The sequence below is a fragment of the Bos javanicus genome, chromosome 28 (genome assembly GCF_032452875.1).
Source record: "Bos javanicus breed banteng chromosome 28, ARS-OSU_banteng_1.0, whole genome shotgun sequence".
Taxonomy (NCBI): Eukaryota; Metazoa; Chordata; class Mammalia; order Artiodactyla; family Bovidae; genus Bos; species Bos javanicus.
The window spans coordinates 26,330,107-26,351,243 of record NC_083895.1 but is presented as its reverse complement, the minus strand read 5'-3'; the positions used below and the strand labels follow the sequence as shown (position 1 = coordinate 26,351,243).

The 21,137-nt window shown below is 39.0% G+C and overlaps 1 protein-coding gene across 2 annotated transcripts in view; it reads right to left on the bottom strand.

The window, feature by feature from the left end:
- The window catches only part of TET1 (tet methylcytosine dioxygenase 1), a 133,646-nt gene that overhangs the window by 110,995 nt on the left and 1,514 nt on the right, over positions 1-21,137 (bottom strand). For both annotated transcript variants that reach the window (XM_061405159.1, XM_061405160.1), the window contains exon 2: positions 9,741-11,767. In XM_061405159.1, the coding sequence (XP_061261143.1) occupies positions 9,741-11,645 (1,905 nt within the window). In that variant the 5' untranslated portion in view covers positions 11,646-11,767. The remainder of the gene's footprint in view (positions 1-9,740; positions 11,768-21,137) is intronic.

Here is a 21,137-nt window from a genome sequence, read left to right as displayed (position 1 = left end):
CACTTTAACTCTTGTCCAAAGATATCACTGGGAAGACTATTATCACCTTGTTGTACAATTAAAATAAATCACTGGGAGGCAAAAACACAATTTCCAATCAAAAAAAGTAAATCAAAATTGCTTTTATTTCTCCCAGACATTATTAGTTAACGTCTTGAAAACTGGCATATACCTTTGGGGGCTAAGTATATTTTATGAGAAAAAATAATTCTGTTTTTAAAATGCATATTTATTTCATATAAGCATTAATAACAATATTAAGATTTAAAAACTATAAATGTATTTTCTCTCTCTCACTCCAACCCTCAATAATAAGTAAAATAATTCTGATGTGAGGAACAAACAAACATATGAAATATATTTGCTTAAAAATATTCTTGGTTATCAAAGTAAATGGGCTTCAATCATTGATAAGCATGTAAAGTATCAAAAGTCTGGTATCAAATGGTTAAAAATAAAACAAATAGGTCTATATTGAAAACTATAAAATATTGAAGTAAAGTAAGACATAAATATAGTATGGTCATGAACTGGAAGATTCAATATTGTAAAAAATGTCAGTCTCTCCAAATTGATATATAGATTCAACAAAAACACAATAAAAATTTCAGCATGGCTTTTGGTGGAAATTTACAAGTGGATTCTAAAATTTGGGTATTCCCTGGTGGTCCAGTGATTAGAACTCTGAACTCTCACTGCCGAGGGTGGGTTGGATTTCTGGTCTGGGAATTAAGATCTGACAAGCCAAGCATGCCCGGTCCCGAAAAAAGAAAAAAAGTCATGAAAGAACAACCAAAAAATAGCATAAATAAATATTAAAAAAAATTACTGAAGGACTTATATTACCAGTCAGCAAGAGTAGCGGTAAAGCCTAATAATGATGCGGGTTTAGATACAAAGATAGAAAAAAAGGCCAATGAAAACAGTCTATAAACAGATTCAGAACTAATCAATCACCTGGTTTGTGACAAAGTTGATGCTGTAGTAGGGAAAGCACAGTCATTTCAGTAATGGTGCTGGTCAAGTAGATACCCAGATGAAGAAGCATGAATCTTGACTCATCTCTCACACAATATGCAAAAGTCAATTCCATATCTTCATACAGCTTAATGTGAATGGTTTTAAAAAGTAGCTTTTAAAGAAGAAAACAAAAGAGAACAACTTCATGACCTTGGAATTTGCAAAAAATAGACAAAATATTCTTAAACAGGAAATAAAAAGTTATTAAAAAGTTACCATAAAGAAGAAGAGTGGTAAACTGGACTACATTAAAGATAAGAATTTCTGTTCATTCAGTACTTCCCTGGTGGTCCAGTGGCTAAGACTCCGAGCTCTGAATGCAGGGGGGGCCCAGGTTTGATTCCTGGTCAGGAAACTAGCAAACAGATCAAACTAGTCAATCCTAACGGATATCAATCCTAAATATTCATTGGAAGGCCTGATGCTGAAATGGAAGCTCCAATACTTTGGCCCCTTGATGCAAAGAACCGATTCATTAGAAAAGACCCTGATGATGGAAAAGTTTGAAGGCAGGAGAAGGGGAAGACAGAGGATGAGAATGGCATCACTGACTTAATGGACATGAGTTTGAGCATGCACCAGGAGACGGTGAAAGACAGGGAAGCCCGGCATGCTGTAGTCCATGGGGTTGCAAAGAGTTGGACGTGACTGAGCGACTGAACAACAGGGAGCTAGAACCCACATGCTGCAACTAAGACCTGGTGCAACCAAATGTATCAATAGTTTTTAGAAAAAAAGAAAAGAATTTCTGTTCATTAAAAAGCACAGGGAGTTCCCTTGTGGTCCAATGGTTAAGACTCTGGGCTTTGACTGCCAGGCCTGGGTTGTATCCCTGGTTGGGGAACTAAGATCCTGCAAGTCTTGAAGTGTGGCCAAAAAATAAGAAGCACAACTAAGTGAAACATTGTCATAAAAAAGATAAAGATATCTGCAACTACTTATTCAACAAAGAATTTGTTTCAACAGAATATAATAAACTCATGAATTAGTACTAAAAAGCCAATTTAAAAGTGAATAAAAGTAGGACTTTCCCGGTGTTCCAGTAGTTAAGACTCCACGTTTCCACTGCAGAGGGTAGGGTCAAGGAACTAAGGTCCTGCAAACTGCACAGTGAGGGGAAAGAAAAAAACAAAAAGAGCTCGATTTCATTAGTCATCAAGGAAATGCAATGTAGTGATGTTACTAAACAGCCAATGAAATTATTGAAACTAAATAAGACAGAAAATACCAACTGTTGGATAGGGAGCAAATAAAGAGTCTTATGGAGAAGGCAATGGCACCCCACTCCAGTACTCTTGCCTGGAAAATCCCATGGATGGAGGAGCCTGGTGGGCTGTAGTCCATGGGGTTGCTAAGACTCGGACACGACTGAGCGAATTCACTTTCACTTTTCACTTTCATGCATTGGAGAAGGAAATGGCAACCCACTCCAGTGTTCTTGCCTGGAGAATCCCAGAGACGGGGGAGCCTGGTGGGCTGCCATCTATGGGGTCTCGCATAGAATTGGACACGACTGAAGCAACTTAGCAGCGGCAGCAGCAGCAAAGAGTCTTAATTGGATCAACCACAGCAGTTTGGTAGTATCCATGAAAGTTAAACATATGCATATTTTATGACAAAGCAATTCCACTCCTAGGAATATAGTCAATAGAATGCATGCATATATTCACCAAAAGGTTTCCATAAAAATGTCCATAGTACCACTACGATGTTTGTCCTCCTGTTCAGTTCTATACTGTAACATTCCACTGTGCATTAACAATAGGATGGATAGGCAATATGACATATGACAAAATAGAATAAATATTGTTAATACATGATATTAACAAGAGAATTTCTGTATTGCGATATATACATACACTGGAAAATAACACTACAATGAGGATGAATAACTATAAGCAAGACTATTGATGAGTCTAATAAACATAATATTAAGAAAAGGTGACCATAAACAAGAGTGTACAACTGTTCGTTGCTCTGTTAGAATGAACTTCCCTCAGAGAAGTGTTCCCGATTTTCTTCTCTGCCTCTCCATACACTGTTGGATGAGTAGGTCTATAATAGTGTGAGAGTTCAATATAAGGACAACACAACACATCTTCAGAATCAGCTTTGTCTGGAAAAAGGTGATATTTTGGCAAGAGAGAGCAAGTGATGATATGTGAAGCAAGAGATGATATGTGAATATCATCTAATATAGGGAAACTTTGAAATAAGATATGAACAGAAATTAATTAATTAAAATTGTATTTCAAATGAACAATATAACCACGCTGAAGGGTGAGGGTAGTGTGTGTGAGAGAAAGAAACACTAATTCAACAAAACTAATTCAACAAATGCATAGTCTAAATTTGAACACACCACTGACATGTCAGTAACAGCAATAATTTCTGTCACCAAGATCTTGGTTTCTAATTACCATTCTCTACTGAAAAGAACCAAGTTTTCTTGGATAACTGTCATTTCATCTAGGGCAGGATGGGAAATAGAAAACCTTGGAACATTTGTGACAGAAAATAATTATTCAAACAATGGTTGAAGGTGCTCCCTGGCCAAATTTGAGCATCAAAATAAGTAATGATAATAAAGAAGTATAATCTACTGAATATAACAAAAATCTACAAGTTCACGCTGAAATAAATATATAAATAAAGTAAGAAGAAAAAGCTCTTCCTTGGAGTTTAAAGCTAGTTAATAGATTTAGAAGAAATGATGGAAACAGCATCAGCTTTTGACAACTATCAGGCAAAAATCAGCAGTGAATACTAAAACTGAAGAGTGAAAATTTGAGGGATAGCTGTGTATTTACAAGCCTCAATGTCCCTGCAAGATATTTATTAAATACAAAGTGAAAAATACTGATTATACCATGGAGACACTACCTTTAACCAAGTGATAAAAATTAAGATCATAGATAGTGGGACAAAGGACATCATGCCCCTTTTATAAGAAGGTATTCAAACAAAGATGCATAACCCAGATGAAGTCACGAGGAAGCATTAGACAAACCCAAAGTGAGGGACAAAATAAGTAATCTGCACTTTGTAAAAGTAGCAATATCATAAAATATTGCAAAAATATTCTAACTCCCCCCTAAATCTTTGTATTATACTATTCCATTTATATCAAACCCTGGAAAATACAAACAAGTGTACAATGATGGAAAGATGTTTGCCTGAAGAAAAGGGGTGCAGGTAGGGGTGTAGAGACTATGAAGGAATTTTTGGGGAGTGATGGGTTTTGACTGTGGTACTGATCACATAGTGTATGTACATCATACTTATAAATTGCATACTTTGAATATGTGCAGTTTATTATATGTCAATTATACCTCAGTAAAGTTGTTTTATAAGTCTAAGGAATTACTACAAATTAACAGAGGCCAAAGGGATATTTTCTTATAGGCCAAATAAAGTCTGTGGGTTAGATAATAACAATGGTTCATTGTTAATTTCATAATTTTGATAATAATATGTGAGAATATACTTGTTTTCAGGAAATCTATTCTCTAGTATGTGAGGATAAAGGAATATCATGTCTATGAGAAACTTAGTCTCAATTAATTCAGAAAACCTATTTATGTATATGGAGAAGACATATCTGGAAGAGAAAGGGCTTCCCTCATAGCTCATTTGGTAAATCATCTGTCTGCAATGCAGGAGACCTGGGTTTGATTCCTGCATCAGGAAGATCCCCTGGAGAACTAAATGGAAACCCACTCCAGTATTCTTGCCTAGAGAATCCCATGGACAGAGGAGCCTGGCGGGCTACAGTTCATGGGGTCGCAGGAGTCAGAGATGACTTAGTGACTAAACCACCACCATGGAGGAGACAAAAAGAGATAGCACAAGGAACTCTTTTCAGTACTCTCTAATGGCCTAAATGGGAAAAGAATCTTAAAAAGAATGGAAGGACTTCTCTGGTGGTCCAGTGGTTAAGACCCTGTGCTTTCACTGCAAAACACATGGGTTGGATCCCTGTTTGGGGAAATGAGAACTCACATGCTGCATGGGGCAAGCCAAAAAATTAAATTTTTAAAAAGTTTAAAAAAAAAAAAAAAGAGTAGATAGATGTATACCTGATTCACTTTACTATACACCAGAAACTAACATATTTTAAATCAACTATACTCTGATAAAAATTATTTTTTTAATTAAAGTGATACAATAAAATACAAAAACAATAAAATGTGTAAAACAGATAGCTAGTGGGAAGCTGCTGTACAACACAGGGAGCTCAGCTCAGTGCTCTCTATGATGTCCTAGAGGGGTGGAATAGCAGGTGGGTGGTAGACAGGCTCAAGAGGGAGGAAACACACATTTATTTATAGCTGACTCAGGTTGATGCACAGCAGAAACCACACAACACTGTAAAGCAATCATCCTCCAGTTTCAGAAAATGTTATCATTTGCCTGAAAGCTAAACTAAATGCTCAGTACTGCAATATTTCCATAAATATATTTCTATAAATCTGAATTATGCAAAGTAAAAGTTTTTTATGCAGGCCAAGAAGCAACAGAACCGTACATGGAACAATGGATTGGTTCCAAATTGGGAAAGGAGTACATCAAGGCTGTAAACTGTCAACCTGCTTATTTAACTTATACGCAGAGTACATCATGTAAAATGCTGGGCTGGAAAAAAAAAAAAATGCTGGGCTGGATGAAGCACAAGCTGGAATCAAGATTGCCAGGGGAAATATCAATAACCTCAGATATGCAGATGACACCATCCTTATGGCAGAAAGTGAAGAACTAAAGAGCCTCTTGATGAAAGTGAAAGAGGAGAGTGAAAAAGCTGGCTTAAAAACTCAACATTCAAAAAAATGAAGATCATGGGTGGGCAGCCCTCAGCTGGACCAGTGGTTGTGTGGGTTGTAGTGCTGGGCGGTCTGCAGGTGCTAGCAAATCCCACCCAGGATGTAGAGTTAGTGGTGTCTAGGTAGTCGGAGAGAAGGAGGAGGCAGCGGTGAATCACTTATAAATGACTCCGAAGCCGGACATGGAGCCTAAATTCCAAGGTGAGAGAGTGCTGTGCTTTCATGGGTGGCTACTTTATGAAGCACAGGTACAAAATCTGTTTTGAGAAGTTAGCTGAAAAAACTACTGGTCGGATAATAATGAGATTTCAGTGATTGGTAGCTTTAGGGAGAGCTACCTTTTTCACAGATTTTCAGGTTCATAGTTCCTCATCTTCTCTTTATTGGTGTCTTACTGCTTGCTGAGTGGGTCACATACAGCATCCTGCCATTCATGTTACTGACCTGCTAAAGGCCAGTAGTTGGAAAGAGCATTTGAGTGGAAAGATAGAGGTTTGACTGTGGAAGCAAAATAGTGTTGTTAGTGATTTGTGAGAAAATACTGCCAAAGTCAATTTTATTGGCAAATAGTTGGCTTAAAACTCAGCATTCAAAAAACTAAGATCATGGCATCCGGTCCCATCACTTCATGGCAAATAGATGGGAAAACAATGGAAATGGAAACAGTGACAGACTTTCTTTTCTTGGGCTACAAAATCACTGCCAATGGTGTCTGCAGTCATGAAATTAAAACATATTTGCTCCTTGGAAGAAAAGCTATGACAAAGCTAGACAGCATATCACAAAGCAGAGACATTACTTTGCTGACAAAGGCCCATATAGTCAAAACTGTAGTCTTTCAGGTGGTCATGTATGGATGTAAGAGTCTGACTGTAAAGAAAGCTGAGCGTCAAAAAATTGATGCTTTTGAACTGTGGTATTGGAGAAGACTCTTGAGAATCCCTTGGACTGCAAGGAAATCAAACCAGTCAATCCTAAAGGAAATCAGTCCTGAATATTCACTGGAAGGACTGATGCTGAAGCTGAAGATCCAATATTGGATCACCTGATGCAAAGAACTGACTCATTGGAAAAAACCCTGGGAAAGATTGAAGGCAGGAGAAGGGGATGACAGAGGATGAGGTGGTTGGATGGCGTCACTGACTCAATGCACATGAGTTTAAGCAAGCTCTGGGAGTTTGTGATGGACAGGGAGGCCTGGTGTGCTGCAGTCCATGGGGTCGCAAAGAGTCGGACACAACTGAGTGACTGAACTGAACTGAAAGGTTCTTTTATGTTTTTTAGAAATAAAGAATGTGGTACTTAGGAGAGTGTGAGCAATAGCCAATATATTGATTCACTCCTTAACAAATACTAGTATTTCCCACTCTGACAGACCTTGACCACAGTGGCCACACTTGCTTACCAGAGCAAGTTTACAGAAATAAACCACACACCATCTAAATTTCTAAAGCTGATTATTTGAGTTACAAATATATTCTTTTCATTCAATTATCAAGTATTTACTTAGCACCTATCACTGTAACAAGGCTAGAATGCACAAGAAAGACAAAGTTCTCTGGAAGTAAACCTGAGGAACATGCACAGATACAGGTGTTGCACAGGAAGGGGTGAGTGAAGGGGTTTTGTCAGGCAGGAAAAAGGAAGAATATGTACCATGAGCATAAACACGGAGACAGGACCATGCACAGTGAGCCTGGGGAAGCAGAAGCAGCTGGATGCGGCTGAAAGTTCGAGTATAATGTAAGAAGTGACATCAAATAAGACAAAAGAGGTCAGTCATGTCAAGACCCTAAAGATCTCATATTCCATGCTAAGGAATCCATGCTATAGGCTTCACCTACAATTGGAAGGCACTATTTTCCATTGTTATGGGTGAGATGAACCCCATATGCAGAAAAGCACTAATTGGATTAATCTAGGAGAAACAGCATTATAGAAAGAAAACTTGAATTGCACCTAAGGAGAGCTTGTTGTTCAACATCCTGACTTCCCAGCTGGCTGGTATGCTCATCCCACAATAGAAGTGCCATAAATACTTGCCAATAATAAAGAGAAAGTTGAAATTGTCCCAGTAAGAGATAAATGCCTCAACAGCTGGAGCAAAGAAAATGGAGAGATAGGAGTGCTCTTATCTTGTAGACAAGAGATAACTAGAAGAATGAGAGAAAGGCCGTTAAAGATGACTGAGTTTTCCATTTAGGGTGACCATGTAGATGGTAAACCATTGAACCAAATGTGCAATGCCAGAAGAGGAGCAAGTTTAGAAAAGAGCAAATGTGTTTACACCTATTAAAAATAGGGTACCTTTGGCAACAATGTCACTTGGCAATGTTACAAATCAGGAGCTTACCAGTGAGATCTTTCTGTTACAAAAAAAATTGCTACTAAGTGTTTTAGAGATAAGTTTGTAAACTATTAAGTTACTGGCCACATTTTGATCTGCTCCCACATATGTGAAGCGAGGAGTCAAGATTATTCATTGCAGTAAGGTTTGTAACAAGTATTTTAAAAACACCTTAAATGTGGGATTTCCCTGGTGATCCAGTGGCTAAGACTCCTCACTCCCAGTACAGGGGGTCCGGGTTCAATCCCTGGGCAAAGAACTGGATCTCACCTGACACAACCAAGTGTTCGCATGCTGCAGCTAAAGATCCTGCTTGCCACAACTAACACCCATCACAGCCAGATAAGTAATAAATAAATATTTAAAACAAAACAACTTAAATGTCACTGATACACAAGGGCTTAAATATCTGATCTCTAGTTTATAATGGCTTAGTCAAACAGAAAGTCAGCATTTTTGAACAGATAATTTAAGTCCAGAATGAAATAGAAAAGGTTGCCTGAATTTAAGTTCATAATATTTGAATCTATTCTACTATACTCATATTCATATTAGACTCAAAAAATTTCAAGTGAGTAATCTAAAAATCATAAAACACCACAGTTGACAGGTATTTAAATTTAAGCACGTTTGAATATTAACCAAGCTCCATAAAATTCCTTTAAACAAAGTAAGTCAATGAATACTTTGACTACCTTAGTTTCATAACTGTAATAGTAAGTATGAGTGTTATTATGTATATATCATTTTGGACTTTACAAACAATTTTCGATTTTTGATCACCATTGAATCCCAACAATCCTGTGAGATATGCAGAGCAAGTGGAAATCACCTGCCAAAAGTTGAAGCGAAAATTCTATTATTGTTATACCTCCAAGGCAAAGTTTCAAGATAAAAGATAGAGACAATTTTATTCTCTCAAAAGAAAAGTTTATTTCCTCTGGTTCCTCAGGATGCAAGGCATTTAGTGACTTTGTTCCACTCCTAGTTTTTAAAAATGTAGCTTTCAAAATAAGACACACTAAAATAAGGCACAGTGGAAATCTTTCCAAAACGACATTTCATACAATTTCCCTATTCTCCATCAAAACCTATGATGTTCTAGCTTTCTGAGACAAATTCTAAAAATAAGCTAATGTATCACTCAGTGTGCAAGACATGCCTCAGGTAGCTCCTCAAATTCCTCTAGATAACTTACAGCAACATTTTACCAAAGCAAAAGAATGTAATACTGAAGCAAACTCTCCACATGGATTTCCCTGGTGGTCCAGTGGTTGAGAATCCACTTGCCAGTGGAGGTGACAAGGGTTCGATCCCTGATCCGGGAAGATCTCACGTGCCATGCAGCAATTAAGGCTAAGCACTACAGCTGCTGAAGCTGGTACACTCTAGAGTCCCTGCTCACTGCAACTAGAAAAAGCCTGCATGCAGCAACAAATACCCAGCACACCAAAACAGAATACAATTTTTTAAAATTATTTTTAAACAATAGTCTCCAGAGATCACTCTACCAAGTTTCACAGGTGTCCCCAGCCCTTTGGGTATTTGCTTACCTCCAAAGACACAATGACAGATGGCTTCTTTTTCAGTTCCTCACATTTCCTCTTCTTACAGATCTGATGGCTGTTCTTTCTATTCTTACAGTAAGTACATTCACCACAATTGGTCTTCTGCTGGCAGGGCTCACAGACCCCACATCGCTTTCGTTTCTTCTTTTCCAAGGTAGGTAGCAGAGTTGTGTAGGAAGGAGAAGAGGTACTAGCAAGTGGCACTGGCCTAGACACCACTGTGGTGTTGATGTCAACCAACCTGGTGGCGCTGATCTGGGAGCTCCCTCCTTCCAATGTGCTGGGACTCACCAGGGGGAGCTGGGCAATGCCCTGTGGAGCCGGCTGAGGTCCTCTCTCAGGGGCTAATGTGAACCCCTGAGTGTGAGCTGGCAGAAAGCTTATATGAACCTTCTTCTCATTTTCTATATTGTTCATAGGTATTACAGGAGGTACCAAAATTATCTCTGAGTTTGATGATGGTTGAGGAGTGTGACCTGAACCCAAAGGCAAAATCTGCATAGTGCCCGGGACCTCAAGCCCAGATGAAACAGTGCCCTGGGGCTCGGGCCATGCTGGGAGAGCATTACAGGTAGCAACTGGGTTAAGAGGGGCAGGAAGAAAAATAGGTGGGTCTGAGGCAGTACCACCACCCATACCAAGGACTTGTTGATTTAAGATAGCACCAAAGACCTCTCCTTGGACTGGAATAGCACCAGGAATCTCTGGTGGGTCTGGAGTCTCACCCAAAGGCTCTCCATGAACCGGGTTAGCACCAGGAACTTCCCATTGATGTGGGACAGCACTAAAGGCCTGTCCTAGGACAGGGGTGGTATCAGGAACTTCCTGTTGATCTGGGGTAGCTCTGAGTACCTCTTGATGATCTGGTTTAGCACCAAGGGTTTCTTGTTCTGAACCTGCCAAGAGGAGTTTTATTAATGAGGTAGGATATATCGACCCACCAATAGACAAACAGTTTCTAAGGTCCAACGCAGGTACAACCTTATTAAAGCTGGAGGTGGGGCAGCAATCATGTTCACTTTTGATGGGATCCAGGTAAGAATCAGACAGCTTAAGAGATTCTACTCGTGAACCCAAATCTTCTAACTGAATGCTGGGGTTTCCTTCAGAGGTAACCTTGAGGGCTGCTCTTTGGAGCAAAGGAACACAGACAGTGTCCTGAGCAAACATTCTAGGGGAATCACTGATATTATTCAATGTCTCTCTAGAGAATAGTCCTTCTCCACCACATGTCCCTTCCAGTGACCCAGAAAGAATCTCTGCTGCAGGGTCACTAGGAGTAGAGCAAATTATTTTGGAATCCTGGACACCTTGGGACCAAGACTGGGTTGTCTCTTGGCTCTCGTCTTTAATGAAAGATGCATTTTGTATGCCAATTAGCTTCTCTATGTCAGGGGGGACTGGGGGGTCTTGCATTGGGACTGAATCATTTTCTGAGTGCTTTACTCCCATGTCTGTAAGTACCTTATAATTACACTCATGTTGCTTTCCTAGATTCTTAGGTGGTGGAACTTTCTTGGGTCTGGCTATGACCATTGGGGGTTGGGAGAGTCGTCTGCTAAGAGAGGTGCTTCGCAGAGCCATTGTAAACCCATTGCAAGTTAAGGACTCTGGGTTCTGAAAAAGAACCTCGGTCCTATCCAAATTCATTCGTGCTGCTCCAGCTCTTGTCAGAAGGCTTCTGACTGGCACAGTCAGTTTGGGTTCTGTTTTTTTCTTAACACCTCTTTCTTGCACGAATTGCTTCAATTTTCCAGGGCTCACAGTCTTGACAGTCGCCACATTTTTGTTGGCTGGCTTAGATCCCTTCTTCAGTTGGTTGTTTTTCTTCTTGTTTAGATCTTCCCTCCTGACTAATTTGGAAGGTCTTGCGTGGCGAGATCGAGACATAGCTATGAAGTAGGAAAATCTGAAAGGGCATGAGGGACAGAGTCATTGGTCCTTTGGAAAGTCTCACTTCAGAAGAGAATCTGCATGCACCATGGTTGTGCTCAGTTGCACGAGGTTTTGGTCTGAAATAAAAAAAAAAACATTGGCAATGAGTCTTTTTTCTATGTAGTCTCTCATTTGAAATAGAATATTGGAACTTCCCTGGTGGTACAGTAGATAAGAATCTGGCTGCCAATGCAGGGGACACAGGTTTGATCCCTAGTCTGGTAAGATTCCACATGCTTTGGAGCAACTAATCCCATGTACCACAACTACTGAGCCCGAATTCTAGAATCCATATGCTGCAACTATTGGGCCCCTGTGCCTAGAGCCCATGATCCAAAGTAAAAGAAGCCACCACAGTGAGAAGCCTGTGCACTTCAAGAAGAGTAGCCCCTGCTTGTCAAAGCTAGAGAGAGCTTGTGAGTAGCAACAAAGACCCAGCACAATGAAAAAACTGTTTAGAAAAGAAATGGAATATTCACTAGCAATTATTAATTAAAATTAAGAAACAATATTTACCACAAAACCAAAGTATAATAGACACAAAACATGCTAAAGTACCCTTTAAACCTTGGATTCACAAATAAAGCTCCTTTAATTTCTGTGATAATTGATTAAGTTAATGAAATTCTTTGAATAAGCTAAGCATGGGGGTTTCTTTAAATTAGAAGCCACAACTATTCTAGTTACAAGTAGTTTAAAGCTCAAACCTAATCTTTACAAATGTGAATATTTAAAAGTTACCTCTTTATCCCTTAGTTCCCCAACCAGGTGGCGAGGGAAGGAACCAGGGCCACGGCAGTGAAAGCACAAAATTCTAATTACTGGACCACCAGGGAATTCCCCAAAAGATACCTCCTACACCCTTTTCTCAGTCTATCACTACCCAAGCAGGGTATTGCCTATTGGACAGCAAAGCTGCTAAAGCCAGAGGAAGAAGAGCTTACATTATCCAGGAAACTCTACTCCTGGAGACACAATAGTATTAATAGCATATTTCAGTTAACAACCTAAATTTTTCAGACATGTTTCTAATAAGCAGCCATGTTTAAAAAACAAATTGACTATATGAGGATCTTATCCAGTTTGTTTCACTTTTTCTATTTCATATTCAGTGCTCCAATGGCACCCCACTCCAGTACTCTTGCCTGGAAAATCCCATGGACAGAGGAGCTTGGTAGGCTGCAGTCCATGGGTCACTAAGAGTCGGACATGACTGGGCGACTTCATTTTCACTTTTCCCTTTCATGCATTGGAGAAGGCAATGGCAGCCCACTCCAGTGTTCTTGCCTTGAGAATCCCAGGGACGGAGGAGCCTGCGTCTATGGGGTCGCACAGAGTCGGACACGACTGAAGCGACTTAGCAGCAGCAGCAGCAGCAGCTCCCATTTCACTTGGTTTATGTTTTCCAATTTCTCCACCTCTTCTTTTTTTTTTATATTCTTTTTAAAGCTTTTATAAAGCATAGTAGAAAAGCTCTTGTGTGTGTGTGTGTATATATATATATATATAAATCATACATATAATATATACCTTTTAGAAAACTTATGAATTTTTGCCTAACTAAAAAATTTATAACATTTTGAGTCCAGTTGTTTGACTTAGCATAAACAGAATGCTAGATTTCTAATTTAAAATAGACATGCAGCAAACAATAAAAGTTTACTGTATACCATAGGGAACTATAGCCAATATCATATAATAATCTGTAAAATAACTTCAAAAATAATATGTGTAACTGAATCATGAAAAAAGAATTCTACTTTTTGAAATTTAGTAATGTTTCTATTTTTGACAGTTTTTCTAAATGTTCTATGGACATCTAATAGCAACATATGAGATACAAAATTTTAAATGTATTTGTGTAGGATATAAGATTAATATAAATAGAAATCTATTATATTTAAATTATTAATGACATCATTCAAGATATTCTTCTCATTTTTTTCTACACTTGATAAAAATATTCTCAGAGAAATGTTAATATGTTGCACTATGATTATACATATATTTATTTTCCCTTGTTTTTCCTCTGATGTAGCTTTATTTATCCTTGTTTCTTTGTTGTTAGGTATCTAGAGGTTTACGATGTTTATCTTCTTTGTGAATTGTACTTTTTACCATTAAAAATATTCATTTAAAAATAAATAAATTTAATTTAGAGTCTACAAATTTTTAGTTTTATACACACACACAAAAACAGCATAAAATCTGGGGAGTTAGTATCACCAAATTAGGTTACAAATAGATCTCATGGGTCTGTAAATATCTGAGTACCTCCTCAGCATAAGGAAGGCATTGTCATGGGGACTGTCCACACCCAGAAATGATGTCCCTCTTTCCTCCTTCACCCAACTTAATCCAAAGACTGCTGGTTCTAGGTTCTCCTTGGTGGCCCAGTAGCTAAGACTCTGTGCTGTCAATGCAGGGGGCCAACATTTGATCCCTAGTCAGAGAACTAAATCCCACATGTTGCAACTAAGGGTTCAAAAGCTAAAGATCCCACGTGCTGCAACTAAGACCCAGTGCAGCCAAATAAGTAGATAAATTAAAAATCCAAAGAAACAAAGACTGATGGTTCTAAAGCCCTTCTACCAAGGGTCCCAAAATTTTCATGCTGAATATCTAAGCAAGGAAATTGGAAATAATGAGAAAATGAGATAATACAAACAATAAAGAATAATAAATCAAGCAACTATTATTTGAAAGTTCAGAAGAGAGGAGAAAATGAAAGGGGACTGGCCAAGAACCATCATCAAATTGCACTGTTGTCTCCTCAAATGGCCTGACTCTGACCTCAAAGAGATGGGAATACCAGACCACCTGATCTGCCTCTTGAGAAACCTATATGCAGGTCAGGAAGCAACAATTAGAACTGGACATGGAACAACAGACTGGTTCCAAATCAGGAAAGGAGTACGTCAAGGCTGTTTATTGTCACCCTACTTATTTAACTTATATGCAGAGTACATCATGAGAAATGCTGGGCTGGATGAAGCACAAGCTGGAATCAAGATTGCCGGAAGAAATATCAATAACCTCAAATATGCAGATGACACCACCCTTATGGCAGAAAGTGAAGAGGAACTAAAGACCCTCTTGATGAAAGTGAAAGAGGAGAGTAGAAAAGTTGGCTTAAAGCTCAACATACAGAAAACTAAGATCATGGCATCAGGTCCCATCACTTCATGGCAAATAGATGGGGAAACAGTGGAAACAGTGGCTGACTTTATTTTTCTGGGCTCCAAAATCACTGCAGATGGTGACTGCAGCCATGAAATTAAAAGACGCTTACTCCTTGAAAGGAAAGTTATGACCAACCTAGACAGCATATTGAAAAGCAGACACATTACTTTGCCAACAAAGGTCTGTCTAGTCAAGGCTATGGTTTTTCCGGTAGTCATGTATGGATGTGAGAGTTGGACCATATTCTCCGGATGTGAGCGCCGGAGAATTGATGCTTTTGAACTGTGGTGTTGGAGAAGACTCTTGAGAGTCCCTTGGACTGCAAGGAGATCCAACCAGTCCATCCTAAAGGAGATCAGTCCTTGGTGTTCATTGGAAGGACTGATGTTGAAGCTGAAACTCCAACACTTTGGCCACCTGATGCAAAGAGCTGACTCATTTGAAAAGACCCTGATGCTGGAAAAGATTGAGGGCGAGAGGAGAAGGGGACAACAGAAGATGAGATTGTTGGATGGCATCACTGGCTCAATGGACATGGGTTTGGGTGGACTCCAGGAATTGGTGAGGGACAGGGAGGCCTGGCTTGCTGCGGTTCATGGGGTCACAAAAAGTCGGAGACGACTGAGCGACTGAATTGAACTGAACCAAATGATCATCAGTCTGTGGTGAAATGAGAAAAAAAAAGAGGCTGAGTACACCTGAAACTAACACAACATTGTAAATCAATCAGTGAAAAAGTGAAAGTGTTGGTCTCTTTGTCATGTCCTGACTCTGCGATTCCATGGACTGTAGTCTGCCAGGCTCCTCTGTCCATGGAATTCTATAGGCAGTAATACTTGAGTGAGTTACCATTTCCTTCTCCAGGGGATCTTCCCCAACCCAAGGACTGAACCCGGGTCTCCTGCATTGCAGGCAGATTCTTTCCTATCTAAGCCACCAGGGAAACACAAATCAACTACATTTCAATTTTAAGAATAAAGAAGTAAAAAAAGGCATGTAAAGTTTTTCATAAGCCTGAATTAATTTAACTAATGTCTTCCTTTTTCTCTTATTAAAATTTCCTTTCTAAATATATAGAGTGCTTCCCTGGTATCTCAGTAGTGGAGAGCCTGCTTGCCAATGCAGGAGACAGGGGTTTGATCCCTGGTCTGGTAGTATCCCACATGCCTCGCAGCAGCTGAGCCTGTGTGCCACAACTATTGAGCCTGTGATCTAGGACCCAAGAGCCACAACTACTGAGCCCATGAGCAGCAGCTCTGAAGCCTGCTCACCCTAGAGCCTGGGCTCCCCAACAAGAGAAGCCACAACAAGGAGAATTCCCAGCACCACAGCTAGAGAGTAGCCCCGCTTCCTACAATTAGAGAAAAAGCCAAACAGCAATGAAGACCCATTCTTAAATTCTTAAATAAACAAAATTTATTTTAAAAGTAGAAAATTCCCTGGTAGTCCAGTGGTTAGGACTATGTACTTCCATTGCAAAGGGAAGAGTTTGCATCCCTAGTGTGGAAGGTAAGATTCTGCAAGTTGCATGGCCAAAATAAAAATTTTTTAAAGTAATAAAAGTCCTTTTTTTGTGAAAAGGTGGAGATGGGTTTTTTTCTTTTCTTTTAAAATTATTACCTGGTACAGTAAAAATTTGACAGTCCTCTACCATCCTCAAATTTTGGTTTTGTTTTGGTTGTACTTTTTTGATCCAGGTAATCCTGGGATACACTATTTGGTTTTGTGGCTAGAGATGGTGTTGCATTAGAAAACCCTCCGTTTCAAGCTGTGATCACCAGCTGTGTCCTTCAGCAAACTATTTAACAGGAGTCAAGTTTCCTGTGTTTGAAATGAGGTTGTTTGGGGGAACCAATGGGCTTCTCTGGGGAAAACCTAGTGGTAATGGTTTCATCCTTTTGATATCTGAGGTAAGAACAAAGACTTTGAAAATAGATGTGGGTTCAATTTCTAGATCAGAAACATTATCAGCCATGTGATTTTGACAAATTCCTTGGTCTCTCTATTCCTCAGTTTACTTACGTATATTAGAATAAGAAGCATAATAAGAACTTTCCTAGCGGTCCAGTGGTTAAGACGGCACACTTTCAGTGCAGGGGTCATGGGTTTGATTCCTGGTCAGGGAAATAAGATTCCACATTCCTTGGGGTATAGGAGGAAACAAAAGCATAATAGTACTGACTTTACTGGGTTACTATGAGAATAAAATGAGATGATCTATGAAAAGGCTTAGCACAGAGCTGGCATATAATAAATATTTTATAAATGAGAGCTTAAAAAAAAAAAGTCTGCCTACAGGCCAACATACAAAAAAAAAAAAAGAGAGAGAGAGAGAAAATAAATTTAATAGTAGTTATCATTATTATAGAACCAATTTAATTCTGAGTCTGCCATATCCTGCAAAATAAGATCTAATTCTTTTTTTCTGTCTTCACCTAACACATTGTAGGCCACACGCTATAATAAAAGATCTCAGAGCACAACATTTAGAGTTAAAGCATTGAGCCTTTAAGAAAGATTTTTAAAATAGACATTAGTGATAACATTAACCACAAGAAAAACAGCATTTTGATACATCTGTGCTAAATACAAATACTAGGCTAAATACAAATCCACTTGAATTCTTAGCATTTAAGCTTACTGCTTTTCCTCCTTTCTTAAAAAAAAAAAAAAAAAACTAGCTCTTTTGCTGTGAAGAGCTGTAGGATATTTTCTCCAAAGACCACTGGTTTTCACACCACCATTTTTAGAAAACAAAGACATTCCAATTCTAATCTCCAGAAAGTCAGCAATCTTTATAAGGATGTATTTTCAGATAATAAAAAGCAATCCATCCCATTCAGTAGAAATTCAGAAATTCAACAATATCGGTATAAGCATACTTTATGTCTTATATCGGGATTACATGGCTAAAAATTATTAGGGGCATATAATCTAAGTACTGCAATCAGTCATGAAAATTAAAATTTGTATGCTGAGGCAAGTAATCTGTATATGCCAGAGGGTGTCATGGGATCTGCTTTTGAAAGTAGTTTATAACTTGATCTCTGTCTCATATATTCTTTTATATTTTTTAATGGAAGTGCTTTAGAAATTCAGACTTGTAATTAAGATAATGTTTACCATTCAAACCTTATCTCCTGAAAAAGAGCCTGTCAAGGAAATGGAAAAGGTATGAGCAACAGGGATTGGAAAGATGTGGCCTCTTTAAATGATAACAGCATTTTTATGAGATCCTGAAAGAGGCCAATGACCCCTAAAAACCCAACTGCAGGAAAGAAACCACTGGGCACCACTCAGCTAAAGAAACAATCAGAAACAAAATAAGGACTCCCACAAGATCTTAATTTTATCACTTGACTCCACTGATGAAATGTAACCCCTTTTGTGATAAACTAAGTTATCCCCAGGGCTGAACTCTGAGAGGAGAGGCAATAAGCTTTTTCCGAAATTTGGGAGGTGGGGCGAAGGGAGGGAACCTATTCTATTATATAGATTCATATTTAAATATGGAATTTTCTATACATCTTATTTTCCTTATTAATTTATAAACATTATTAAATGCTTTATTTCATTTTTGGGGTGCTTTATTTTTTATAGAGTACTTAAGTCATAGAAAAATATATTTACAATTGAATACTAATTCCACTTCCGTTTTTCATTTCTGATGAAAACTGACATTTCAGTATTTCTCAAAAATCAGCTTTATTCTACTCTAAAGTATATCCTAGAGTCTGAGTGCATGGAAGTAGCTACAGGATAACATGATTGGAACAGAAAATAAGAGAATTATGTCCTTGTTATCAAACATACATAGGAGGTCCCAGAGGGGGCCTACATGCAATTAATTGATACTATCTGGTGAGCTCTATGTTCCTGGAGGAGAAAACAAAGCAAAATGAAACAAGCAAAACTTCCAACAACTGTGGGATGCAAAGCATCACTTGGGTAACTAGTATTTTCAGCAGAGGGCATCAAGATCCCCAACCCATAATAATTTTCCCCCCCTAAAGTGTCCTTGTGACATAAGGGACTGGAGTTGGAGTAGTACATGAGATCTAAACATTACTGCCCAGGAGATAAGGGCCAACTTATAATTTAAAACATGCAAAGAGATTCTAGCCCAAAATAGAAAATCGAAGGTTACAGAGAAAGTAGAGAAGAGGCTAGATCGGGTCCCAGGGCCTATGTGTATATCTGCTAATTATTCACACATAATTTAAACATAGCTAACCAAATTGATCAACAGGATCAGACTTCTGCCTCAGTATTATTTGAGTTTACTAAGTAGTCTTTCCCTAAAGAAGCCTTAAAAAGGGGAGATGGGGGGAAGCAAAAACAATTTCTGATGCAATCACCTTGCCTAGAAACTGAAAAGCTGTCTTCCTAAACTGTATCAGTCATCTGTAAAGGACAATATTGACAGTACTGTGATAGAAAAATCTTCTCCCACCTACATCCCTCCTCCTTCTGGATCTCCTAGTCCCCTGAGGCAGGAAGTGGCTGAACTGATGTAACCATCCAGCCCACATGTCAATTTAAAATTATACTGCAATCCTTCCCACCACCAGTAGTGGCCAAAAGAGTGGTGAGTATTTGCATACATAGAGCTAGTTTTGAAAGAAACTCTGATTTCATAGTCACTCCATTCAGCTTCTTAGAATTTAAAGGCTGCTGCACTTGACTGAGAAATACAAGACTTAAAGCATTTCTTTTTAAAGGGCACCACTTCGCTTAGTTTCCTCCAGTAACTAAGTTCTGAAGGAAAAGGAGATGGGCGGGCTGCTTGTAGTTCCTAGATAGTTTTCTACCACAGGAAGTGTGAGAGCTCTCCGCACATGGAAAGACTGTGGAGGGAAACTCAGTAGAATGCCAGCAGATTTAGTCAAAGTCTCCTTCCATATGTAAAACACCCTTGCTGCCCTGCCGAGAGCGAGGGGGAAAAAAAGCCAAAAAGGGCCACAGAAAGGGAAGGGATAAGTTAAAATGGAAAGAGAATGACCCCGCCAATAACAAGAAAAGCATAAAACATGTTGAGAAGAAGAGGGAAAAGCAGAAGGAAGAAAATGTCTAAAGGAAAAAAAAAAAGGCAAAAAAGTAGAGGAAGGGGGAAGAAACATGTAGCAATAAAGCTAGAATATAAAATGACAACTGGATCAAAACACAAGACTAAAGTTAGAAAGATGGAGGGGTGGGAAAAGAGATAAAGAGTAGACGGAAGGAAAAATACAGAGGCAAAGAAGAAGGTGGGGGAGGGGAGGGACAAACAAGATAAAGAGTGGAGGAGGAAGAGAAACAAAGGGCAGGGACAGAGGTGATCCAAAACTCCAACCCATCAATTCTAGAAGATCTGAGCTGGGGCCATAGTTAACCTTCGGTTAAATGGTAAGCGCTGATCCAGGAGTTCTTAATATGAGCTACTAGTCTTTGCAAAGAGATAGGGGCAGTGGATACTAATAACTCTCATACTTGATTCTGAAGTTTAATTGAAATAATAACATGGTTTTAAACACTGTCATACATTGACAACCAAGCTAATTAAGATCTCTTAACTGGGGAGTGAAGGCACTTGGGTTTCAACCTGTGTAACCAACGCAAACCAGTAAAATCAGGAAATTCACTCAAAATCAACGTTACCTGAGGCTTTTAGCTCTTAGAAACAACGCTGACTAATCCCCAAACCTCTCCTTATCTGCATAACCCGCCTTGTTTAACTGTACGCATAAATTCCTAATATGTCTTAAAAAGCTCTAGCCCTAACCGGTTCACAAGCACATTTTCCAAACTCATTTTGGCATCCTGAGTGAGGCCTAAGGAGGCCGACATTTTTAAATTTTACTTTATAACATTGAGGAGAGGGGAGGTGGAAAGGATGGGCACTTTGCAGTTCAGAGCGGACCTGAGGTTGCTGCCCTGTAGCGCCGCCCTTAACCGTCTGGGTGCAGCGCTCAGACTAGACTGTGCACCTAATCGACTCCTCGCTCAAAATCTTGAAACACTTTTCAAACATGTATTTATAAACTGATCATTACTGTATTATGCAGCTCATTTTGTGCTCCAGAGTGGAGCCGGGGAGTAGGGGAAGAAGCAATGGGCGAGTTGGAGCTGGGGGAAAGACTCCCACTTCAAGTAATATTTATTCTCTTGTTGATACATTAATTTTTATTGGGTCAGAAATGCCCAATTTGTGTTCCCCATTACAGTGGGAGGTATACTGTGAAGGGCCAGCAACTTCCCGACCGCTTTTTTGTAGAGACTGCGCAC